Source organism: Sorex fumeus, unplaced genomic scaffold (assembly GCF_029834395.1).
Source record: "Sorex fumeus unplaced genomic scaffold, SorFum_2.1 ptg000009l, whole genome shotgun sequence".
Lineage (NCBI taxonomy): Eukaryota > Metazoa > Chordata > Mammalia > Eulipotyphla > Soricidae > Sorex > Sorex fumeus.
This window is the reverse complement of record NW_026606066.1, coordinates 31,948,417-31,975,896: the sequence shown is the minus strand read 5'-3', so window position 1 is coordinate 31,975,896 and position 27,480 is coordinate 31,948,417. Positions and strand designations below refer to the sequence as shown.

The 27,480-nt window shown below is 36.8% G+C and overlaps 1 protein-coding gene across 1 annotated transcript in view; it reads left to right on the top strand.

The window, feature by feature from the left end:
• CCDC141 (coiled-coil domain containing 141) overlaps positions 1–27,480 on the top strand; it is a 206,218-nt gene that overhangs the window by 173,360 nt on the left and 5,378 nt on the right. Inside the window, exons 18-22 of the mRNA XM_056110401.1 lie at positions 5,526–5,666; positions 6,616–6,810; positions 10,114–10,297; positions 13,894–14,006; positions 17,399–17,515. Of these exons, the coding sequence (XP_055966376.1) occupies positions 5,526–5,666; positions 6,616–6,810; positions 10,114–10,297; positions 13,894–14,006; positions 17,399–17,515 (750 nt within the window). The remainder of the gene's footprint in view (positions 1–5,525; positions 5,667–6,615; positions 6,811–10,113; positions 10,298–13,893; positions 14,007–17,398; positions 17,516–27,480) is intronic.

The following is a 27,480-nucleotide window of genomic DNA, read 5'->3' as shown; positions in this document are numbered from 1 at the left end:
TGCTTAATAATCCCTTTTTAACATATATACATATCGTTTAGAATTTCCCACTCTAAGTCCAATAAGAGCATATATACACATATATTTATATTTAAATTTATATATACATGATATGCAGCACTGTAGCACTGTCCTCCAGTTGTTCATTAATTTGCTCGAGCGGGCATCAGTAATGTCTCACAACAAATTGTGAAACTTGTTACTGTTTTTGGCATATTGAAAACTTCATGGGGAGCTTGCCAGGCTTTGCCGTGTGAGTGAGATACTCTCAGTAGCTTGCGGGGATATGTATATATAAATAATGTGCATATATATACATTTATATATATATGATATGTATATGTAAATAATTTATGTCTCTTGTGTCACAGTCACACATTCTTTTCTTGGTTTGGATAGGTTGGTCATTTGAGTTCCCAGGGATTCAAGTAAGTTTACAAGTATAATAGAATAGTATATTAGAAGTATAATAGAATGTCATTATTGACCATATGCAACAACTAATAAAATGAATCTCCTAATAATGCCTTCTCATTAATACAATGATATAAATTCTATAAACAGGCAGAAAGAAAGCAGAAATTGTGTGTATATGAGTAGAGCACCCAAAGGGGGCAGATCTATGCTATAGTAGAAAGATTTGTTCTTTTCCATATTGATAACCCAATTGGTCATTTTAAGGGAAAGAAATACTGTACAGTCATCATTGAAAAAGTATCTTTCTTACCAGGAACATTGGATGGGATTAAACTAAAGGGCAACTAATCTTGATTAAGAAAATATTAGTACACATGGCTCAACCTGTAACAGCATGTTAGTAATATCTTTTACAAGGACTTAATGGCTCCAGGGTTAGATACAACAATCTTGGCACACTTTCTTCTAAGGAAATCTTTTTGATCATTTTTAGCGAGTTATTCATAACAAGTAATACAAACATGCTACTGGGGAAGGCTTGGGTGATGGTTGGGAAAATTGGAAATAATGGTGGTGGGAAGGTGTAATGGTGGTGGGATTGGTGTTGAAATATTGAATGTAATAAATCATTGTAAACAATTTTGTAAAAATTAAAAAATTAAAGACTATCTTTCTTATAGCTGTCAGGTGTGAGCCATAAGAACACAAGACACCTCAGGAATCTTTGAATCCAGGTAGATTAAAGTAGAGCTGCTCATTACTGGGCCCCATGGTAGTACCATTTGCACTGTATTTTAAGAGGACAGCAATGATTATAATTTGTTCCAACAACCACTATCTCATGGGGTTGAAATTACTAAAATTTTGGTGTTTAGTATCTGTAAAAAGAAATAAAATAAAAAACTCATTCTTCTTGAATAATATAGGGAGCTAAAGTTTAAAATCAGATATCGTGTTCAGAAAATAAAACTTCAAAATATTATGAACACACACAATTTTCAGAGGAGATAAAATTGCTGCTACGAGACTAGCTGCTACCTACAACTTAAAACAGAGTGATTGTCTTTTCAAGCTCCCACACTTTCAGCTCTAGATGAGTCTAAAGCATATGAAGACAGTCCTGTGGTTGTTGATGGAAAGGGCCCAACACTTCATCTCAAATCCAGCTGGCACAGAATCTCAGTACTTTAGCATTAATAACTGTGGTAAATCATTTAGGTTAGATTAATGAATCTTCGAATCCCTTCATTTTAATTGCAAAAATCCTTGGTTGATATCATTGCATCTTTCTGTTACTGAAAATAAGTTTCAGGAAGTTTGTGGGTTTTAAAAAAAAACATAAAATGATGTACAAAAAATAAACTTTGTAAAGTGGGCATTAGAAAAATAAATACAATGAATTGTTTTGTATTCTTTGTTTCTGGCTAAATTGTCTCATCCTTGTAATAAAAAGTGTTCATTTTAAATGTAGCCCCTTATTTATAAAATGCCCCATGTTCATAGCATAAATTATGTCTTGCCAGGCACAGATTTACAGATAATATATTCTTGCGCCCAAACTGCCTCGACCAGTTCTATCAAGACTGAAAATAGCAAGCCAGCAAGTCAGTCTCCTTTCCATCTGCTTCTCAAAGTAGCTTTGCTCATTCCTAACCCTCTGAGAAATTTGCTGCTCCCGGGGAAATTTGATGAAGATGCTCATTCTGTTCATTTCAAAATAACTATAGCTTTCTAGCTGAAGAGATAGTAGGATGGGTAAGGTACTTATCTTGCACGTAGGCGACCCGAATTCATTCCTAGCACCAGTATCATTCCCTGAGCCCCACCAGGATAATCCCTTGGCACAGAGTCAGCAGTAGGCGCTGAGCCCTGTCAGGTTTGCATCCCCCTCTCTCCCACAGAAAAAGGAACTAAATTTTAAAATCTTAATTTCATTTCCATTCATCTACCAAATCTGTAATAAATATGGACGTGGGGGAGGGCAGCAAACATGAAGAAGCGTAACTGATATAAGGATAGGAAAATTACATTATCAGTTAAAAATAGAGATTTTAATGCTTTCTGATTTTATTAGTGTGAATCATAACAGCCTTTAAAGATTTCTAATAGGATAAATTTTAACTTGCCCCAAACTTAGTGTATTTTTTTTTCACCTTCTATGCAGTTGTCTTAGCCACCATTCTCCATTGCTGACAAGCTAACTAAAGTTAGAAACAGCTGCTCGAACCATGATACCACAGCTGAGCAACACAGCATTTGATTCTTTTGAAAATAAGATCTCAAGTTATGTGGGGATTATGTGGGAAGTTACATTTTCATCTTGAAGTGTGGAGTTTAGAAAATTAGGCATGGCTAAATTTTTTGAAAAACCCTGCTAAGGTAATGTATAGGCTGTTTTCCACCTTCATTTGTAATCATCATTCATCTGAGCTGAGAAAGGCATATAATTTAAAATTAATTTCCAGTGGGATAGAAAAGTGCTAACAACTTGTCAAGTTATGTCAGAAAAAAAAACAGCATTTTTTTCATACCCATGCCATGAACATTCTTTAGCTTTATGTGTCTTCAGAAGTGTGTACATTGTAAAGCAAAAAGAAGTAGAATTGTATTCATTATTTACTAGTCATAAGTTCCTTTATTCAAACGAGACTTAAAATTTTCTGGTCTGGAATTAAAGTGTTAATTTTTAGGTTTTTTCTACTTATCACATAGATTCAAATAGATGTTGATCCTTCTTATTTGAATAGGCAGTTGTAACCCAATTACCATCAGGTTGATGGCAGAGTTCTTCCTTTTGGGGGCATGAATATGCATCATGATGTTCCAGAAAGAGAAGAAAAATATGTGTATATATATTATATATATACATACACATATATTATAAATATATTTTAATGGATAAATGCTAATGATGTAGGACATTTTCTCTATTTTATTATATTCTGAATTATTTATTTTATTTATTAGTAGTATTATTGGCTTTTTTTTTTTAAATTTTATTTCAGCTGGAGTGATATCACAAGGGTTAAGGCACTTGCCTTGCATGCAGCCAATACTAGATCGATCCTTGCAAATGCTTGATCCCCAGAGACTACCAGGAGTTATCCCTGAGTACAGAGCCAGAAGTAGCCTGTTAACACTGCTAGAAGTGGCTTTTAAAAACAATTTTTTTCTAATTGTGGTAAAATGCACATAACATAAAATTTCTCATGTAAACCATCTTAAATATATACAGTTCGACGATACGAGGTTTATTTATATAATTGTATAGTCACTATCTAGCATTTAAAAAAAATCATCCCAGTAAGAATCATTGTACTCATTGAACAATAACTCCCCACTGAGGGCATATTTTTAGCACAAAGATATTTCTGGGAACATGGTTTAGCACTGGAACATTTGCCTTGCATGTGTGAAGCTTTAGGTTTGGTCATAACTACCACATTCCATCTCAAAACACACATACATGCCCATGCATCCACACACATGAGTTTCTTCAGATGTGGTCGTTATTATTCCTTTAATTGCAGAATATAACTTGGGGGATTAAAGACCCTGATGTAGTTTTATGTGAAGAACTAAAATGTAGTTCCCTTATATCACCATCACAAAACACTTACCTCCTTTGTCTTTTACCACGAAAATCAAACACATACCTATAGAAACATAAAATATTTTATTGATTTAGAATATAGGAATAGTTTTCAAAACTCTGTGTCTTTCTGCCACTAATGATTTGTCATTTTAAATGATTTGTCATTTTATGTGTTTCATGGGGCCTCTGTACTTACAATTTAAAACTAATGTTAACAATTTCATACACTATGTAATGGTACTGATTAGTTTTAGTTATTTGAGGTACAGATATTACTTATGTGTAATAATTTCTATATGTACAAGCCTGCTAGAATTTCATAGATTATTAACTCAAGAAGTGTTAAGAATAAAGTCATGTGTTTTTTCCTGTAATATAAATAATTTGAAATAAGCATTTTGGAGAAAAACATTCTTTGAAGACAGGTATACTTTTCTGGATTGCAAGTCAAAAAAATCTAACACATGCTCAGCCTTTATTCACTCTCAAATCTTTTTTGCTGTTAGTCAAAATAATTTACTGTTCTTATTGCTGCTATAGTTCAAATTTGTCACTCAGAGTAGTGTTCACTTCTGCTGTTAATTGCCTTCCACATAATCTGAAGTTTATGTTTCTATATTTCTTTTTGCTGCTAATATAATTGCCTTCAATGTGTTTACTCTTTTTATGTACAGAAAAGGCACAGAAAGTGAAGTGCTTAATAAAACATACCTGTTTAGAGTTTTGGTGTACTAGTAAAGGTAAACTTTGTACAAAAGACTGTTTACCATTGTAGCCTAAAGGGCAAAGGACATTAAGATTCCCTTTTCTCAATAAATAAGCATCACTATTCATATGTAAGTTAGTATTGCTAATAGTAACATCTGTCATTTTGCATTTTCATCTTTAAAGAACATCCGAAGATAATTACTTCTATTGAAAAAAATAATTTATTTTGAAAATTGTTTATTGGAAAAAATTCTTTTGTTACTAAGTCTCAAACTGGGTTGCTTCTTTCAGTCAACTGATGTTAGAGGTGCTATACATGTCAGCATCTCGATGAGTTTTGTAACATTAATTGCTCCTTGGGGCCTTAATAAATTTACCCAAGATATCTCTAAGAGACCTTTGTAAGATAGATGAATCTGGATCAAGCATCAGCACATAGAGAAGAGAATGATTATGAAAAATTATATCTATTACAAAAAAATCAATCATGGAAAGGCTATGAAATGTTATAAAATGTCTTCCTTGCATTCAAAGAATATGCTACAGTTCCGTAACTAAGGAACTGAGAACAATTTATGATGACTAATATGTTCGGGTAATATTAGTAATAGTGGGTAATATTTAAATATTAAGTAATATTTAAAACCATGTACTTAAAAATCTTAGCATACTTGTTTTCTTTTGAGTCACTCAATGAATTTTAAATATTATAAATATTTTTATGCTTTAAAATATTTGGATTTGTTATCCACCAATAGCAATGATCATTTTAAAATAATCGTCTCTTTTTATTGAACTACTACAGCTCAAAGAGTCATTCAAAGATGTGAAAAAGAAATTCAACAACTTGAAGTTTAATTACACAAAGAAAAATGAAAAGGCTCGGAATCTGAAGGTTCTTAAGTATCAAATTCAACAAGTTGAGATGCATGCTGATAAAATACAGGTATCAAGAAAGTTTGCGCATGTGGTATGTGTGTGTGAGTGGCCAAACATGAGTTATTAAAATTACTGCAGAATCCTTTGGCATTTTAATTTTAATAGAATTGGAAGAGAAACTTTAGTGTCCCATTTTCTATTCTCATAACAATTTGGGTCTTTTATTTTCCATATACAATAAATTTATCTCTTAAGGTAGCTCCAGATTATATCCCGTCAATTTTACCCACCATCCCTATTCCATTTTTCTGCCCCCTCCCCCAACATCACACACATAGACACACACTCCTCTAGTGTAGTCTTCCTCCTTTTCCTGGAATTTGCTTGTCAGGAACTCTGCTCACTATTTCTATGTTTCACATACTTGCCTGGATTATCACTTGTCCTAGTTTGATAATTTGAATGCCTTTTCTAGGAGATGGTGAAATTACCAGAAAAAAACAAAACATTTGATTTCATTATGATTGTGTTTTAAAAATCATAGTATCATCCTCAAATATCAAATGGATAAAATTTCGATGCTTGCTGAATATCAGATCAATACTTGGGAAAAAAAAGCTTTTTTTGCAAAATACACTTATGAATATTTTTAAGATATTATTATGGAAAGCGAGAAGTGTTCAAGTTGGTTGTTTTTCCTTCTTCCTCTTCCTCTTCCCCAACACTCCTCCTTCTTCTTTGTTTGCTTTGTTTTGTTTAGGAGGCAGGGCTCATACCTTCTGGTGTTCAGGGCTTACTCCTGAAGTTCCTTGAACTCAGGAATTACTCCTGGCAAGTCTAAGGGGACTATATGGGATGACAGGGATCAAATCTGAGTCAGCCACATGCAAATCAAATGCCTTATTCACAGTACTATCTCTCTGGCCCTGAGTTCAAAATTTTTCTTAGTATTTAACTATCAGTTAGCTTCACAGTAACAATTAAATGTTAGTTTTCAATTTTTTCCTTAAAAACAGGCCCTGAAAAGGAAAATGGAAAAAGTTGACAATAAAACTTCTGATACTTTTGTAAACTTTCAAAACAAAAAAGTTAATGTTCTTTTGGAAGCTATGAAGGATTTGCAAAAGCATGTGGATGAGTTTGACAGAGTTGTGATGGATTTTAAGAAGAATTTGGATCTGACGGAACATCTCCAGGAGCTGATTGAAGAGGTATCTTCTATTGTTCTAATGTGATCCATGTTGTAATATTGGTCTAAAAACTTGCTATGCTACTTTAAAACAATGCTGCATGAGCTATTATTATCAGAGATTCTTGTACCATACTTTTTTCATGATTATTCCCTTAGGATAATTTCCTAATGTAGAATTTCTGGACCAAAGGGGATGAATATTATAAGATTTTGAATGTACTGTCCAAAATCTTTTCAGAAATATTCTACTAATTTACTCTTACCATTGACATATGAAATTTTCTCATTTATCTATTTTCTTATCAACTGAAAATGTTTAATCATAAAAGAATTATGCTCAATGCTTCATAATTGTCTAAAATACTCAAATTCATTTTTTACTACAAATAATTTGGCAATATTTATTTAAAAAGTTTTTCTTGGCTTTTTTAGGTATAAAAATCAGTATTTTTGTTTTGTTGAAAATATGTAAGATAGACTTTAGGCAGATACACTCCTATTGAAGAAACTCTATACTTGAAGTTCTTAAATGTTCTTTGTGGTCCACTATTATAAGGCACAAAATGTAACTGTAAGTAAATAATACAGTTGAGTTTTTAGTTTAAACACCATATTAAGTGGGAGTTTTCACAAAAAAAGCTTGGACGTGCAGGGGTCTCGAGAATTTGGTGGCCACCTGAAGAGCCGCCTCCCCAGGCTGGACGACGGTGGCAGATGGACAAGGGACCAGGGGAACGAAGAAACAGGATACCAGACTGGTCAGCAGTCACTTTATTTCTCTCTCCTCCCCAGCATAGTTTGATCTCTCCCCTTACAGTGCAGTTGTAGTCATAGTTTTGGTCATTAATCCCAGTCATCATTGTTCCATCATCCTAGTCTTCTCGTAGACCTCAAAGTCCTCTTTTTCATTATATCTTCTTGCTCGTCTCGACAGTCTCATAATACTCTACTTCCAGTCATCGTCGTCATCTAATCCTCCTTCTTGTCCCAAAGTCCCAAAGTCTCCAAAGTCTCAGTTCTCATCCTCCTTCTAGTTGTCAACTTCCTAGGCTTCAATCTCTAGTCCCAATTTTCTAGTCCCTCTTACCCCTTACAGCATAGTTATATAGAAATCATGAAGGGTGGAGATACAAAGGTGGGGTTGATCATTATCATAACAGCAGAGAGATTAACTCAAAGACAAAACCTCATCTGAGATTATTCCAGATTATTAGGAGATCCACTCAAGGGAGGGATTCCATCCAGGGTGTATTGCTCTCTCCTTTTCTCAGCTAGTAATCCATTTAAACAATCATAGTAAATTTACTTCTTATAATATTTCTAGTCATTTTGTATGAACACAGTAAGAGATATATCAACTTAAAATATTGGCTCTTCCTGGGAACATCTCACTACACATTCCAGACCATAGTCCTCAGGCCAAGTTAGTCTTTCCTAACCCCAGCAGGGTCCTTATTCAGTTATTTCTTTCTGGGTCATGACAGAGTTTTTCCCATGACCATACTCTTAACTTATTATACTTATGGCACTTAGCTTGTCTCCTTTCGATACCAGGGTAGTCTACAACTTGACCCAGGTCCACCCAGTCCCTTCATCAGGACCCTGCCTTTTGGAGTACTAGGAACTAAGGGCAACTGAAGCTTAAGTAAATATGGATGCCCAGGAGTAAATATTATTTTGGAGCCAATTAACTCCCATGTTACAAAGCATAGCATGAACTGTCTTCCTGTGTCTATACAAAAAGGACATTGCTAAATAAACCATGCAAATGACATAAAGGAAAGAGAAAAGCAATATAAGATTATTAGTGCTTAATGGAATTGGGTGTACCCCAGGGGCACTGTTGTAGGAGTAGCCCAATGAACATTAAGCTCCCTGTGGGAGAAACAAGGACAACCCAATGTTATCCAACAATTAAGTAGTGTCCATTAAGAAGGATTGAAGCTTGAAACTCAACTGTGAATAACTTTGTAAATCACTATATCTTAATAATGAAAATTGCACTGTAGCACTGTCCTCCCCTTGTTCATTAATTTGCTCGAGCGGGCACCAGTAATGTCTCACAACAAATTGTGAGACTTGTTACTGTTTTGGGCATATTGAATACATCACGGGTAACTTTCCAGGCTTTGCCCTGCAGGCAAGATACTCTCAGTAGCTTGCTGGGCTCTCTGAGAAGGCTGGAGAAATAGAACCTGGGTCAGCCTCATGAAAGGCAAATGCCCTACCCGCTGTGTTATCACTCCAGCCCAATAATGAAAATTAATTTATAAAATAATATAGTTATTCCAGGTCTGATATATAGGTTTGCAGTGGCAAATATAGGGGTTGCAAGCTTATATGTGTGTGTATGTGTATATATAGCACTGTCCTTTCGTTGTTCATCGATTTGCTCGAGTGGCACCAGTAACATCTCACAACTAATTGTGAAACTTGTTGTTACTGTTTTTGGCATATCAAATACGTCACGGGTAGCTTGCCAGGCTTTGCCGTGGGGGCGAGATACTCTCGGTAGCTTGCCAGGCTCTCTGAGTGGGGCGGAGGAATCGAACCCGGGTCGGTGGCATGCAAGACAAACACCCTACCAGCTGTGCTATTGCTCCAGCGCATATATAGTGTGTATGTATAGATTTATATGTATATATGTGTACATATATATGTATATATGCACGTTTAGAGACTTATTTAAAAGTCAACTACTAACAGAATGGTACACTTCTATTTCTCAAAAGTTTTTTGCCTTGATTAGATACTTCTGTCCATCTTATGATTTATTTCTGATGAAGCACTTTCTCAAATCTCCATTGTGCTTTGAGCATATGACTTTCCTACTTTCAAAAGGTCAAAAACAATTCTACTGAGGCATTATTTTAATCTATTGGCTAAAACTTATTAAGAGAGAACTCATTTATTAGAATGTTAATCAAACAATATCTGTCTATTGTTAATTATTTCAATTAAGCTATATTTTATGTGTTTAAACACTTTTCTTCCCTTTTTTTTGCTGATACGTGGATTTTTAAAGTGTCATATGCCATTTCTATTGCCCGCTCTTAAATCTGCAACATTCTGCTATGAATTATTCTTTAGGAACACCTAAGAACCCAGGAGGGTCAAATGCATTTCCATACCTTTTATTTATTATCCAACTCTAGTACCGGAGTACAAAAATAAACAATCATGTTTTGATATTCTCTTTATTATGACTTCAGCAGTTGGAAAATGTGAATAAAATATTTGAAGAGGTTGAAATGTAATATTTCAGTGATTCTTTACAAAAGTTGTGCCTTTAATATTTGTGATTTGTCTTACTTTAACTCAGTGTCACTTTTGGTATGAAGATGCAAGTGCTACAGTGGTAAGAGTTGGAAAATATTCCACAGAATGCAAGACAAACGAAGCCGTGGCAATTCTGCATCAACAGTTTAATAAGTTTATCACGCCTTCAGTACCTCAACAAGAGAAAAGGGTTCAGGAGATCATTGAACTTGCACAGCATTTGTATGGTGAGCACTCCCCATGCCTCCAATAGCTCCCCACATTTGTAGTGACACAGACTTGAGGACCAGTGCTCTATCAGGCAGTACAGTTCTCTGTCATGAGGTCAGGGCCCCACACATAGGCATGTGTTCTATCACATTGAATCACAGTCCATGAGGTCTTTTCTAAGCAATAGTGTGATTTGCCACTGAACAGATCTATAGTGAACCTAATCCAGCAGATAACCAGAGCATAGTAACCCCAGGCATGTTCTCCACACCAGCCCATTCTGGGAAAAGGTCTAGATAAGAGCCCACTGTCTGCAAAAGGTAATAGTAACAGGAATAGAGGATAGAGTTTATAACTGCCAGAGAAGAAGCCTGCTGATATAGAACCTCCCTCTTTCCAGTCTTCTTTCTCCTTCATTCCTGTAAATCACTCCCAAGACATTAAGAGAGAACGATACTGTTTATCTAGGCATGAAGTATCTTATTTTCACTAGAAAGATCTTGAAAACATGCAAAACTCCAGAAATACTAGGAGCAGTATAGAGTTAAGACTAAATTCAACACATGAGGACTGTTAAAATAAAGGGCTGGCAATGGATTTTTAAAAGGTGCTTATGGATATAAGAGTTAGCCATCATTTTCATTCCTTGCCTTCCTTTCACTTGTGCAATAATTAGGAGTTCTCAAATTTCCCTTCTGCTTTGTCATACACACGCTGATCTCCTCTTCTCCATGACTGGGAATGAGAGTTGAGTTGTAAGCTTGAGAAGTCTTCCAAGCTCAAGATGACTTTATTGAAGAAGCCTCTTGAGTGATGAGGTTCTTGAGGGATTTGAGAAATAACACATATAGATACTGATACTGTTAACTATGAGCTCCACACGCTCCCACCCTCACCCCAGACCAAATCCCCAGAGACAAGGCAAATCCTTGAAAGAAGATAGCAACAGGTAGAGAATGTTACATTCTGCTGCCCAGGACTGCTGTCAAATGCAAATTTTCTCTTGTTAAATAAAGTCCTCTTATGAGTATCATTAAAATGTTGTATAATAATGTTTCTGATACACTTACTATCAGGGATCATCAAGAGTGATCCCTGATAAGTGATGAAAAAACAGTTACAAAGGAAAGGGGTAGACATAAAAATAATAAAATACAGACTGAGAAATTAGAGGGAACAAATGAGGCATCTCATAATTACTGTAGTGTCCATAGAACTGCACTCAAAACAAAATTCTGGTGGTACTTTGTTCCATAGCATTGAGTATATGTCCTTGCATTATTGCGCTTTTCACACTGAGGTACAATTATCTGCTTATGTTTGCTTCTTCTGTTGACCATAAGCTTTTTGAATGCAGGAAAGTATATTTTGTCACTGCATGTCAGTTCCCATTCAGTTTCAGGCTTTGGTAAGTACTCACAAATACTGATAAAGTTTTTTTAATTTCCATCATGCATAGTTTTGTATCTTACTTTGTGTTCCAGTTTGCATATTTGTTGTCTTGTCAGGCTATCCTCCTGCAGTACAGGGGGAAGAAAGAGAGAGAAAGAGAGAAAGAATATTTCACTGTTAATTCTCTGCTTAACAGTACATAGTAAGTTTTAATAGACATTAAATGAATAAATAAATTATTGAATGAATAATTTAAATAAAAATTAAGTCTGTCCATCTATTCTATAAGGAAGTTGCACAATTTTAATTTTTTATCAAGTGAGGAAATATATCAAGTCTTACAGGTCACTGAAAAATTTTTGAACCCAAAACTTTAAAGCAAACAAATTTATCCTGTTTTAGAAATATGTTTGTGTGACTAAGAGATAGCATAGTGGGTAGGATGCTTGCCTTGCACATGGTTGATCCAGGTTGTATCTCCAGCAACACATATGGTACCCTGAGAAAATAAAACAATGTTTTAGAAGTTTAACTTGAAAAAAATTCTATGGGGGCCTTAAATGTATATTTTCTAGGTAGCAAAGAACCACTGGATATCCTAAACAGAAGAAAATTGATTAGGATGGAGCTATATGAGGCCAACAGCAATGCTATTTAGATTGCATAAAAATAATATGGTACAAGAAATGAATCATTTTTTCTAAAATATCTTTCTGTCCTTTGTTTTGTTTTGGTCTTGGACCAGACAATGCTCAGGGGTTAGTCCTAACTCTGCTCTTAAGAATTACTATTAGGAGGGCTTGGAGACCATATGGAATGCTAGGGATTGAACAAATGCTGTACTATCTGTGTCTACCTTTTGCACTATCTCTTTAGCTCCCTCTATTACTGTTTTAAATGCCCCCTTTTTAGTGAAAATAAAAGCAAAAATAAACTAAAGTTACTTCATTAAATTTAAAAAGTTTCTTCATAAGAAAATTGATACTCAATCAAAAAGACATTGTACATAAATGGGAGAATAATATTGAAACATCCTACACCTGACAAATGGTAAATATCTAAGATATATAAATAATTCACAAAACTCAACAGCAAAACAAAATCAGACTACCCCATCAAAGAAAAGGGGAAAGAGTTGAGCAGATATTTCTCAGAAAAAGATACGCAGATGGCCAAAAGGAATGAGAAAAATATTCAACAGCATTGGTTATCAGGGAAATGCAAATCAAAGCAACATAGATATAATACCTCACAGTAGTGAGAATGGCCTATCTCAAAAAGACAAGAGAAGAAATGGAATAATGAAGAAGTTGTGGAGAAGGGAAAAAAAAGTATTGTAAACCATTTGGTCTGAGTGTAAATTGGTCAAACTCTTGTGGAAAACGGTACGGGGAATAAATCTGCCAGATGACCCAGCGATTCAGCTCCTGTACATTTATCCAAAGCACATAAAGTAATTAATTTGAAATGATAAATGCACAACTTTGTTCACTGCTTCAGCATTTACAATAGCCAAAACCTAGAAATAATCCAAATGCCCAGCAACATCTAGTGGATAGAGATAATGTGCTATGAGACAAATGGAAGACAAAACAGCTCTAAGAAAAGATGGAATATTGCCTTTTGCAACAATATGAATGCAACTCAATAGTATCATGTGCAGTAAAATAAGTCAGGAGAAACAGAGTTAGCAGATTCTACCACTTGTATGTGGTATATGAAGAAACAAAGCAAGAGAACATATAATGGTCAATGAAAATGATCTCTTGAACTCTGATTACAGGAGTGACGTTACTAAATAGGGAGGGACTCTGAACTTGTGGAAGTATATGGACACTTTTGTGGTAGATGAGGTTGTAGTATGGAGAACATCCAATGATCAGGATGTAAAAAGCCTGCAAATACATGTGGAACAGGATAGAATAGACCTGGATACTTCTCATCAGCTGTTCATCCCATCTGCCTGTATTGTATGACTTGGATTGACACTAAAAGTGTTTCAACACCTGTCTTACAATAGATACATTTTAACACCCTCTAAACCAATGTTATTGTAATGAAAATTTAAACCCCTTTAATTATTTCAAGGTAAAATTTTAAGGCATTCACTATGCTTACTTATAGTAAGCATCCCTAAACCATGGGATGAGAAATTAATGCTAGAGATTTTATTTTTGTCTATGAATTTGACCTTTAAGAAAGTTTTGTTTCTCCACCTCAGGTTTGGAGGAAGGGCAGAAATATGTTGAGAAAATTGTAGCAAAACACAAAGAAGTTATTGAATCTGTTACTGAATTATGTGGCTCTCTCACAGAGCTTGAAGAAAAGCTGAAGGTAATTTATTTAATAATATGTATTTTTAAGTGATATAAATATAAATGTGTTGATCAAGTGTCTTCTGGTGCAAAGAAGTTGTAATGGAAATTCTCAAAGGACATAATGTGCACATTTATTTCACAGCTTTCTAACATAATTATCTGTGTGTCTCATAATTAATTCTGTTTCTTTCCCATCACAGTAGAGAAAAATATTTCTGGGAATGAGAGCTATACACCATTAAGGTGTCTAGTTTACTTTTTTCATGGATCATATGCTAAAGGATAAGTGTGTGCCATTAAAATGAAAGTAATGTCTGCATTAAACAGCCTTATGTTTTCATTTATAGGTAATGAATGTAAGGTTTTCCTATTTCCCAAAATTGGGGCCCCAAAGAAAATCAAACTGATTGTCATTGTTATTATACCCACTTAACTTTCAACTTCATGGGCATATTATACTCATTAGAATCTTTCGTACAATAAAAATTTGATAGCAAATTATGGGGAAAATATAAAGTATTGTCTATAGCTATGCAAAATCCAGTTGCAAGAGAGAACTACATATATCGTCTTGTCTGTGATGTTTTCAAAACTGTCTTCAGTATTCATTACTTCATTTTCATAACTGGCTAAGATTGTTTTCTTGTTGCTATATTTTAGGATGGAGAAAATGTCAAGGTAGCTAAGAATATAACCTCTCAAAAACAACAGAACTGGAAAGCTGGTCTACATAACCAGTTTATTTGGGGTGGAGGAGTTGAGAGGAGGTTCTAGGGACATTGGTGGTGGAAGCAGACTGTTGATGGGTTTAGGGTTTGGATAATGTAAGCATGAAAGTATTATCAATGGTATTGTAAATAACAGTGCATCTGTAAAATATGGGAAAAAATAAAATATGCTCTAGAACAAAATACAGTCCTAGAAATGTCTGCCTTTCAAATTTTTTAATTTGTGAGTTCAGATACATTCCTTAGCCTCACTAATGCTCAGTATTCTGGTCTATAAAACAAAGGAAATGGGGAACAGTGCCACAGAGTAGACAGAACGTGAATGAGCACATAGCAGCTGTGATCATTATTATTCACACATATAGTGCTACTGCCATCCAAAGTCTTTTCCCCCTAATAAAAATTCTATGTGAAGTTCCGTTATAAATCTGAGTACCTATTTTATCCAAAATAGTTTTCTGTATTATTTTATTTTGGTTTGGGACACAGCAGTGGTACCTGGGGCAATTTCTGACTTGGTGCTTGGGGATTGCTCCCAGCAATGGTCAGGAGACCATATAGTACCAGGGATTGATTCTGGGTCTCCTCATGCAAAGTATGTGCTCCAGTCCTTTGAGCCACCCCTTTTCCCTCTTAATTTTTTTTAAAAAAAACCCTAAATCCATCTTCATATAACTTTTAATTTTCTTTAGCATTAATACCTACGCTTACATTTTCCGAAACAGACTTAAGGTACATGGGCATGAAATTGTTATTTTCTGGTATTATATGCACATGTATATGTATATTTTAATATATATGAGTAGAAATATATATAATGAATGTGCAAATTCTTCATGGTTTACTACATAAAATTTAATCTCAAAGCCTTGCAGTTTTTCAGAGGTTGATCATCTTTCCACACCACTATGCTTTGACTTTCATCCCATGTTTCTCTCTCACCGGTTAAGCACCCTAAGCTCCCATGTCACCAGATTTTAAATGTTTTCTTCAAGTCCATTATATTCTACCTCTGCTTATTTAAATATTACCATTACTCAAAGTGAAAGGAAAATTCTACCTCCTCTATGACTCTTTTCTTAGTTTTTCTATCACTCTTAAAAACTACCACATGCATTTCAAGACCTTTACTTGATTATATTTAAAGAAACCTATGACTATTCAGTTTAGCATTTCACACAACATTAAACACTAAACTTCTCCTAAAGTAGTTTCTCCAGAAATGGTTGTGGCATTTGGAGTAAATGCCCAAAGGGTTGATACAGAGAAGAATTATTCATTACCCATGAAAAGGTCTGATTTGTGTAGACATAGAAATGAGGAAGGGCCTTACTGGTAAGATAAATAGGCATCAATCAGCATTGCCCTTACAAGTTACAACCTGAACAAAGCGGGTCAAAGAATGATTACTAACACTTCAATGATGTTTGCATGAGAAGCACAAATACCTCATATGTGTATGTGTTTTTATAGTTAGTGCTTTGGCTCTCTTTTGTATGGGTTATGAAAGAGGAGAACCATAAGTTCTTGTCAAGGCTGAAAGAATAATAAAAGTTCTATGTGCAAAACAATTTTAGATTTACAAAAGATTTTCATATATATTACTTCCGTAATCTCTAAGTAACTTGTGAAGGAGATAAGGCAAATGCTATTTTCCTTGTTTCAAAGGTGAAGTTTGAAAATGGTAAAAGTGTTGTGCTTGGAGTCCCCACCATTAGTAATGGTGAATATAAAATTTAATTTAGATGTGATTCAGAATCAGGTATTCTTTCCACAACAGCTGCCATATTGAAATTAGGAATCATATGTGTACTAAAGCAGAGTGACCGACCCCGTAATGCAAACAAGTTTAAGTTTTAGAGTTGAGACTAAAAGCTGAATCACCTCAGAAAGATGTCTCCTCATATCCTGAGTCAGAGTAGCATTTGTGCTCAGAGAAGCCCACGTGTTTCTTTAAGATCACTTGATAATCATGTTCTAGAAAGAAATAATCTTCTCTTGCAGCATAATCACCCTCCTACCCTGGTGCTCTTTCCTTTGATATGCCTGTGGTTCCTTTTACCATTTCTGAGTATTCTCAGCTCTCACACTGGCTCCACAGCAGTTTATAACCCTCTATAAAGCCACAAGTAAAATGAAACGTAGGCACAAAATATCATCAACCACATGCTTTCTACTTTATTCCAAGTTGTTTTTCTCTTATCATACTCAATGACATCTTCTTCCTCAAGTTTCTCAGATATTTTGATTTTACAAATTCCCTGGATTTTCTAACTTTGTTCCTCACCAGAGATCTTTAGTCATTTCTACCTCATTACTGTTCCTCCAGAATGTCCTTATGATTTGAACTGCTGTGCACTATAATTTCCTGCTGTAGAGAATGTTCGTATAGATACATCCTACTGGAACAATGACTTTTTCTTCCTGCTGGGCCTTTGAACAACCAAATTTTGCTGAAAATGAACTCTATCAAAGGACTTGGGTAGGAGGAGAACTGGGATCAAGGGTAGGGAGGGATAATTTTATAAATCCTGTCATAGGAGTACTCCAGTTTCTTGTGAAAAACATTTATCAAATACTTGCAAAAAAACTGTGTTCTCCCACTGGTTATAATGTGACAGATGTGACACTGTTCTTCCAACTTTTATACCCAGCACATGCTAACCATCACTTTTCACAGCAGGGAGATATTTTAAAAATGCATTTGGATTTGGAAGACTTCCACAATGACTGCACTGATCTTCTAAATGAACCAGTAAAGAATAAGCAGACAATAATCAATGAAGAAATGAATAAGGTAAAGAAAACCCATATAATCTCTGTATTTATTAATTTTGTTTTGAGGTTAGATTATTGTGTACTGAAAAAAATGAATTGAAGTTTTTTTTATATTTGAATCAAATGCCCAATGAAAATGTGGTTTTATTAGTCCTGCTTTCCTTTCTACCCCTAGTCTAATTCTTCTCTTACCTTAGCTACTTTCCTGAGAATCTCCTACTGAATAATAAAATCATAACATTTCACATTTGCATTGGGATAGTCTATTAAACATCTTGCAGTCATCCAAAATACTTCCCCGCCATCTTTAGCTGATATTCCATTATCTTTTTGTATTTAATTCCAGTTTTAAATGTTACTTCTCCCTCTTTATCATACTGCAAACTAGGATATTCTTGTTTTACATTCCCAAAGAAAACCTTAATAAGTGAAATTAGAATATATCTTATTCCTATAAAATAAAGCTTTAAGGTGATATTTCTGTTACAAGAATTAAAATATATATATACCTATATTCTAGCTGAATTTAATAAAATACGTGCCTAGACTTTAGCTGAAATATAAATGTTAAAGTACTTAGAGAGATGTTTAAATTACTTTAAAGACTTAAGAGATTAAATATTTTGCACTCGAAAGAAACTATGCACTAGAGATAAATTAAGCATGAAGCAAAAAGTGCAAATACTCACAAAATGTAAATGTATCCTGATTCCAAAAGTATTATTCAAATCACATCATTATGGATTTTCGCATAAGATGCTCACACTCTATTCATAGCTCCTGGACTATAATTAGCTTCTGACTCTTTGCTTTGCCAAGTTTCCTGCTCCTAATGTTTCTCCCTCTCCCAAAGAACTGAAAAAACAAGCAGAATCAACATCATTTTCAACTGTTCCCAAAGTGTGACATGGAAGTTTAAAGGAAAAAAGTTATTAATCAGTGATGCTATCTCATGAAGAAAGATTTATTTTTCCATGAAGTCAATACAAATCCTGAAAATTCTTTTTTAAAGGTCCTTTTCCACAGGTTAAATCAATGTCAGGGTCTAGTTCAATTATACAACCACAAGGCAGCAACTACATTTGAGCGAAAATGCCCTTTTGCGGGATGGCGTTGAGACATTTAAACCCTGGTTTCTACCTAAGCAAACAAAATGGGTCAACAGTGGTCATTTTGTTGACTTTAGTCTAACATCAGTCATTTTTACTCTTAGATTCTGTATCAGAGTTTCCAAATCTCATCACTGTTGAAATTTTGGCCTCAAAGTTCTCTGTTGAAGGGATGCTGTCTTATGCACTGTAAAATATTTAGCAACGTCTCTGGCCTCCTATAGTAGATGCCAGCTGTGCTCACTACCCACCCTAACGTTATACCACACAGAAAATGTCTATGGAAATGATCTAATATCCCTGGGGAGAAAAATCAACTTTGATTCAAACCAATTCAGTTATTTGATTGTCAGATATCTCCAAACATTAAATTAAGTACATTACAGTTTCTTTGCGGTTTTTTTTTTTTTGTTTTTTGAGGAGAGGGTGCTCAGAGCATACACATGGCTCTGTACTCAGAGATCAATCTTGGTGGAGTGCAGGAGACCATAAAGGGATCTGGGGTTGAATCCTCATTAGCCATGTGCAATATAAGCATCCTTTTGCTGTACTATCTCTGTGGCCCCACTTTTATTTCTTTGTATGTATTGTTGTTTGTTTTGGTGGGGGCCACATCCAGGAGTGGTCAGGACTTACTCTTGGCTCTGTGCTCAGGGCCTGGCCAGGCTCTGGGATCAGATGTGGTGCCAGAGATGGAACCTTAGTTGACCTCATGAATGACACACGCCCTAACCGCTGTAGTATCAATCTGACCCCACATTTTCCAAAATTCATTATTCTAATTAAACAATATAAGGGGCCCAAATTATAGAGTATTATGGGAAGGACATTTACCCCACTTGGACTCAATCCCCACGCACTTCATCTGATCCCTGAACAATGCTAGGTGTGATCCCTCTGTACAGAGCCAGAAGTAAGCCCTGAGTATTTTCAGGCATGGTCCAAAAAGACATTTTATTTATTTTTTTAGTTCTTGTCTATTTTCTAAATTGTCAAATAAGTATATATATTAAGACAGAAATAACTTATTGCTACTAAAGCAAGAATACTCATACGTAAGCATACTCATAAATGAGCGTTTATTTAAGACTTTCTTTTTTATTTTTGCTTGTTTTTGGGTGTTCTTTTGTTTCTGGGGGCACACCCAGCATGCCGAGGGCTTACTCCTGATTTCATGCTTAGGGATCATTCCTGGAGGGCTCAGGAGATCATATTGAGTACTAGCGATTGAAACAAGGTTAGTCACATGTAAGGCACTAACCTTAGCCCACTGTACTAGCTCTCCGGCCTATGTTTATTATTCTTGGAAGAAAAAATTAAGTGATCAGGCAGAAATATAGCTTATTGGGATGGATTTATGCTTCGCATGTGGGAGTCAGGAGTTCCATCTCCAGTACCATATGGTCCTCCCAACATGGTCAGGTGGACCCTTGATCTAGAGTTGGTAGTTCCTCCCCCCAAGCACTGCTGGGTGTGGCCCAAACACCAAAATAAGAAAAATAGAAAGATTCAAGCAGATGTGTGTGTGTGTGTGTGTGTGTGTGTGTGTATGGAGGTGGGGTAGGGGAGTAAGATTTAATTTTATAATTAAGGGCACATTCACCTTTTTTAAAAATGTAAATTAAAAGTTAACATCTCAGTCCTTTGGTATAGAAGTCATTAAGAACTCTCTGACGTCACTTTAATATATTTTTTAGTATAACTGGTCCAATGAGTGTCCTGAAAGGGTAGAGGTGATCTTCCCTTTTAAAAAGCTCAGCTGAATTTCCCCCCATTATGTTCTCTATTATTTATATTTTACGTCAGATATAATGATTCCCCAAACAAATGTATACAGATTAAAAAGAAGTACCAAGTAAAAACCTTGTCTGGGGATTTCAGTGATTACTTCTGTTATCCTTACATGGTATTGTTTTGTCCTTGAGAATAAGTCAGAAAGAACAATTTCACCAAACTATTACAGAAATTTATTTTCCAAAAGTACTATTTTTCTCCTGGAAATAAAGTGCTTCTCATTTTTCTGACCCAAAATGCAGCAGGTGGAATCAGCAACACAGTCAAAGCAATACCCATTGCATGCTAACAGATTTCGGATGGCATTTTTTTCCCTAAGGAAAGCATTGTAGTTTTGACCAAAGTAATAACCAAAGAAGATCCCTCAGGTTAAATGGAGGCACAAAGTATTAAGATAATTGCCTAAAGTCACAGAACTATTTGGTAGAAGATGATGTCTTATGAGGCCAGCAATCGAGTTATAGAATTTTAGTGCTAGAAAGGATTTAACAGTCATCTTATCAAATTTCATCTTATATTTGAGGAAACTGAGGCCAAAAAATTAAATATCTTTCCCTCTAAAAATCACAGAAACAAGTGTCAAAATCTGGAAGGTACTCCTGAATTTGTCATGTACCTTTTCACAAGCCAGAAGGGGAACTCTGAGGAATTGCTGCATATAAATTAGACATTTTGCAAGGAATCTTCTAGATTCTTATGCCAAACCTTTTCCCTCTTTCAATAATCTGTTTATTTAATGAATTTTTAATTAATGTATTTTTTAAATCTTTATTAAAGAGCCATAATTTACACAGCGGGTAGGGCGTTTGCCTTACAAGCGGCCAACATGGCCGACCCGAGTTCGATTCCTCCGCCCCTCTCGGAGAGCCCGGCAAGCTACCGAGAGTATTGGATATGCCAGACACAGTAACAACAAAGTCTCCAATGGAGACGTTACTGGGCCCGCTCGAGCAAATCGACGATCAACGGGAGGGCCTTTACCTTTACCTTTACCTTTACTGTTAGTTGAGTTCTTGGCACACAATAATTAATTCAACACCAGTCTTTCCACCAGTGTCTACTTCCCTCCACTACATGTTTAAAGCAATTGCATGGCAAACAAAAGGTAGTGGCATGAAAGTGCTTTTATATGAAAAATCAGTTTAGTAGATTGCTCTTAGCAAATTGGGTGAGGATGGTCCTGGATCCCCACCACTCACCCCTCACTCTGCCAATTCTTATCAACTGAATGGAGAAACGGTAAATTCTATATAGATATTGACATTAGAAAATATTGGGTTGGAGGGGTCAGAGCAACAGTACAGCAGGCAGGGCTCTTGCTTTGCATGTGGCCCACCCAAGGTTGATCCTTGGCACCCCACGTGGTACTCTGAGCACTGCCAGGAATGATCCCTTGCTGGAGACAAAGTATCTCTCCTTCACCAGCCTTCTGTTAATTTCTTTTACTTTGTCTAAAGTGTCCCTCTCGGAGAGCCCGGCAGGCTACCGAGAGTATCTCGCCCGCACGGCAGAGCCTGGCAAGCTCCCCGCGACGTATTCGATATGCCAAACACAGTAACAACAAAGTCTCCAGTGGAGACGTTACTGGGCCCGCTCGAGCAAATCGACGATCAACGGGAGGGCCTTTACCTTTACCTTTACCTTGTCTAAAGTGTGCAAAACTTCCAACCAGTGGCTATTAATGGCCCTCTTTGAGGTTTTCCCAGAATCTTCTTACATAGACTTCTTACGTTCAATGTTCATTATTTATTTTTAACAGGGAGTGGGTTGGTTGCTACACCTGGCAGTGCTCAGGGCTTACACCTAGCTCTGCACCCACGGATAACTCTTAAGGGAGCCAGGGGACCATAGGGATTAATCTCTGGTCAGCTGCATTCAAGTGCCCTTCCTGCTATAGTATCTCTATAGCCCTTCATTATTTTTCTTTTTCTGTTTCCCACTTACCTTCTTTTAATCTTATTTGTCCCAAGATAACACTGTCATATGGAGATACTTTGGACCATAAAGTCTTGTTCTGTTCCCTTAATTTACTATACAATGTTTCTTTTCTAAAATTTATGTTTTTTGAGGATTGATTCTGCAATCTTAGTTTGTTGAATACAAAATATCATTATTTCTCTCTTCCAGATTCTTATTTTTTTTTCTAAATGGCAATTATCATTAATCCAAGTGATTAAGTCCATCAGTGAGGATAAAAGTTCAGAAATCCTTTGCAGAGATAATATCTGAGACTGCAGATTTAGGATTAATTAAAAGTTAATTGATGAGCTACAGAGATAGGTCAAAGGGCTGAAGTACATGCTTTCCATGCAGGAGGCATAGATTTAAAACCTGACACTGTGTGATTCCCTGAAAACTGCTGAGAGTCACCGTTTAGCACAGATCTGGGAGTAGCTATGGCTTTTGGCAGAAATGCATCCAGTCCCTGCAGTAAGTTACAGGTGCTGGGTCACCCCAGGTGGGAATAGGTTTTGTGCCTTGGCCTGTTCCCCCTAGCGCCGCCCCCCCCCCCGGCGGCCTAGTGGCCGCCATCCTCCAGAGGCCACTGGACAGTCAGGTTTGTGCCCACGGTGACAAGACACGTGGGGCCTCATGGGATAGGGGTGGAGCCGACCCTTCCCTCCCCATCCCAATGAGACCCCAAGTTGCCGCCCACGAACGGCCTTTCTGGCTCTTGATCAAGCTGCTTAATGGCCATGGTCCAAGAGACTCAGAAACAAATCTTGAAACCTAGCAGCTTTTGGCAGAAATGCATCTGGACCACGCAGTAGGTTACTGTCGCCAGGCCACCCCACGGGGGGAAAGGGTGCCGTCCCTCTGCCTATTCCCCCTTGGTGGCTCAGTGGCCACTGTCTGCCAGAGGCCATTGGACAGTCAAGTTTGGGCCCACAGTGACGAGACATGCAGTGCCTTATGGGAGGGTGTGGAACCAGCCCTTCCCTCCCCACCCCAACGAGACCCCAAGTTGCCGCCCACAAATGGCCTCTCTGGCTCCTGATCAAGCTGTTTAATGGCCATGATCCCAGAGACTCAGAAACAAATCACGGAACTCAGCAGCTTTTGGCAGAAATGTGTCCAGTCCCTGCAGTATGTTACCAGCACTGGGCCACCCCAGGTGGGAATAGGTTTTGTGCCTTGGCCTGTTCCCCCTGGCGGTCCAGTGGCCGCCATCCTCCAGAGGCCACTGGACAGTCAGGCTCGGGCCCACAGTTTGGGCCCACAGTGATGAGACACATGGGCCTCACGGGATGGGACTGGAGCCAGCCCTTTCCTCCCTGTCCCAACGAGACCCCGAGTCGCCGCTCAAAAACAGCCTTCTGGCTCCTGATCAAGCTGATTAATGGCCATGGTCCTAAAGACTCAGAAACAAATCTTGAAACCCAGCAGGTTTTGGCAGAAATCCCTCCATATTTAATTGTTAAAATTTCAGAATTTCAAAATCGCAGGGCCACTACTGCAGCCACATGACATCATATGTTATTCATAATCAGCATATAAAATAAATTGTCTACTGTTGCCTTTTCAGCAGATCTGAGTATTGGGGTAAAGGTAAAGGTAAAGGTAAAGGCCCTCCCGTTGATCGTCAATTTGCTCAAGCGGGCCCAGTAACGTCTCCATTGGAGACTTTGTTGTTACTGTGTTTGGCATATCGAATACTCTCGGTAGCTTGCCGGGCTCTCCGAGAGGGGCGGAGGAATCGAACTCGGGTCGGCCATGTTGGCCGCGTGTAAGGCGAACGCCCTACCGCTGTGCTATCGTTCCAGCTCCAGTTGGAGCGATAGCACAGCGGTAGGGCGTTCGCCTTGCACGCAGCCAACATGGCCGACCCGAGTTTATTCCTCCGCCCCTCTCGGAGAGCCCGGCAAGCTACCGAGAGTATCTCGCCCGCACGGCAGAGCCTGGCAAGCTCCCCGTGACGTATTCGATATGCCAAACACAGTAACAACAAAGTCTCCAATGGAGACGTTACTGGGCCCGCTCGAGCAAATCGAGTATTGGGGTAAAATCACAAATAATAATGGTGGGTCTGATGTCAAAATATTGATTGTAATCAACGTAGAGAGAGAGAGAGTAATGTGGAAATACCATAGGTGGAGGGGGGGTGTGGGATGGGGGTATACTGGGGCTTTTGCTGGTGAAGGTGTATGGGTGTTTCATTGTATGAGCGAGACTTAAACCCAAAAGCTTTGTAACTGCTCTCACAGTGATTCAATAAATAAAATTATAAAAAAATTTTTAAAAAAAGTAAAGTGGAATTCATGCCCAATTCAATCAGCTAATCAGTGGCTGAATAAATAGTAGTACTCCTACATTAAAAAAAATAGAGCTTCATTTTCTGATAAGACAGTAAATGGGTTCTCTCTCAACGGAAAAAAATATACATAAACTTTTTAAAAATAAAAAAATTGAACTATTATATTAACCAGCAATCTTATTCCTTGATGTCTATATTAAAGGGAAAATAACACTAATCCAAAGGTATACACACACGGATATTCTTTGTATTTTCAATAGCCATGCTCTGCAAGCAACTCAAGTGCCCAACAATAGAATGGCTAAATAAATTGTGGCATAAATACACAGTGAAATACTTTACATCTGTATGCAAAAATAAAACCTTGTATTTTGCTATAACTTGGATAGAACTAGAGTGTGTCCTGTTAAGTGAAAAAAAATCCATAAAGAGAAGGAGAAATGTCAGATGAACTCAGTCATGTATAGTATTATAAAGAAACATAGCTAGGGAATGGATAGTACCCATCAAAAACAAACCCTTGGATTCTGAAAACAGAACTGAGGTTACTAAGTGGGAGTGGGGTGGGTGGTGGTAGGTGATAAGGGACCTAGGATCTAAGGTGTTAAGGGACCTGGTGGTGCAGTAACTTTGTGTGTCATAAATATAAACCTCATCACCATTGAAAATTACCTAAATGATGAAATAAAAAAGAAAAGGAAGGATATTCCCTACTGTATATGTATTTATTGGTTTGTGTGAATATGTATGAGTGTGTGTTTGCATGTGTGCATATGTGTGTGTGTTTAGTTTGCAGTTTAATGAGAGGGACTTTTAAGAGCTTCTGTATTTTGTTTTTACAAAAATCAAATCACTTTACTCCATTATAATGGTTGTATAAAAACCTGTGAATATTTAAAGTAGATGCCTGATAAGTTTGAAAATCAATAGAGATATTTTTATTCTAAAACGATGTTAATGACTTAATTAGGAATAGAATTTTTTATTTTTGACTCATAATTTAAACTAAAATGACTAAAAGAAACTGCATTCTCTAAGTTGGTGTCATGCTTTTGCTGAGGTTAAGTAATATATGTGGAATTGTAAAAGAATTCCTTTTTTTTGCTTTTAATCTTCAACCTGAAAACACATATTTCAAAAGTCACTTTTAAAAAAGTGTATTCAGCAGCAGTACTATGGGATAAATAAAAAACTCGAAGCCAAAGTTAAGATATGGCTTTCTTGGGGGCTGGAGCGATAGCACAGCTGGTAAGGTGTTTGCCTTGTACACGGAGGGCCCGGGTTCGATTCCCAGCATCCCATATGGTCCCCCGAACACCACCAGGAGTAATTTCTGAGTGCATGATCCAGGAGTAATCCCTGAGCATTGCCGGGTGTGACCCAAAAATCAATATATATATATATGTATATATATATGTGTGTGTGTGTGTGTGTGTGTGTATAGCTTTATAAGCTATATATAGCTTTCTTACATGCAAGCAGTCATGAAGTACAAAAGTCATTCATTGATGATTAAGCAGAAATGCTCAGGAGGCAAAGGAAAACAGGAAATGTAAAATAAATTTGGTGTAGATGAGATCTCTTTTAGCTTCAGAGCTCCTTTCAGTTCATGCCAGATATTTGAGTCTCTTCTTAAACCAGAGGTGGACACAGATTAGTAGTGAGAAAGATAGGAACTGTAAGCAGAGATTAAGCACTACTACTCATGAGGTTTCTTGTATAACCTACATGCAACAAGGGATAAAAAGAGAAAAGACAGGTGTTTGTCTCTATTGTATCATGGTATGTTCTTGTGAATTTCATAGGGTACGATTGTTTCCTTTATGTCTACCCACTCCCCCTGACCAACTAGACAGTCATCTCTGTGAAAAACAGACAGCATATATATTTACTCACCATTTTCTCTTTCCAATACCTTTTATATAATGCACAATAAATATTTCCCAGTGTTAGACTAACATTAAGAGATATTAAGAAAATAAAATCGTTCTTTAAAAATAGCTAGGTATAGTTCCTGAAGCAATTATATTTCTAGAGATAAGAAACAATGTTTTCTAGAGACTTGGAGAAAGAATGAAGTCAGTGTTATATGAGTAGATAATCAGTTAAAGAACATGAAGACATTCTGGAAATGATGATGATGATGATAATTGCACAATACTGTGAATGTACTTAATGTCTCCCAATTGTGTATTTGAATATGGTTAAAATAGTATATTTTCAAAGGGCTAATTCAATTCCTAGCACCACACAGTCCCTTGAATACTGCCAAGAGTGAACCCCAATCACAGAACAGGAAGCATCCCACCCATTACCCATGAACATTGTTGGATGTAGTTCCAAACCAGAACCAAAAATTGAGAAAATTTGAAGGGACATATATTTATCACAGTAACAAATAAAGTATGCCTTTCCTAAGAGAGAAGAGGTATTAGTCTAAGAGGATCTGGAGGGTCATCTTACAAAGGATCATCTAGTTTTTAGGCATTATTGCATAGGCAAATAAACCAAAGCAGGTTTGGTAGTATAAGGAAATATCACCAGATCAGGGTGGGAAACCATTAGCTTGGTAGGAGCTCAGCAGACACTTTCACTGGAGATAAATCTCAACTTTCTCTCCTCTGCTTCTCATTTCATTCAGACTGGGTGTAACTTTTCTCAAATTGTCTCTTTGTTTTTTGTTTGGTATGTATGTTTGGTTTTTGTTCTGAGGCCACACAGCTGTGTTTAGGGCTTACTCCTGACTGTGCTCAGGGAACCATATGGGGTGCCAGGGAATAAACCCAGGTCAGGCAAGGCAAATGAACCTGATGTTCTATCTCTCCT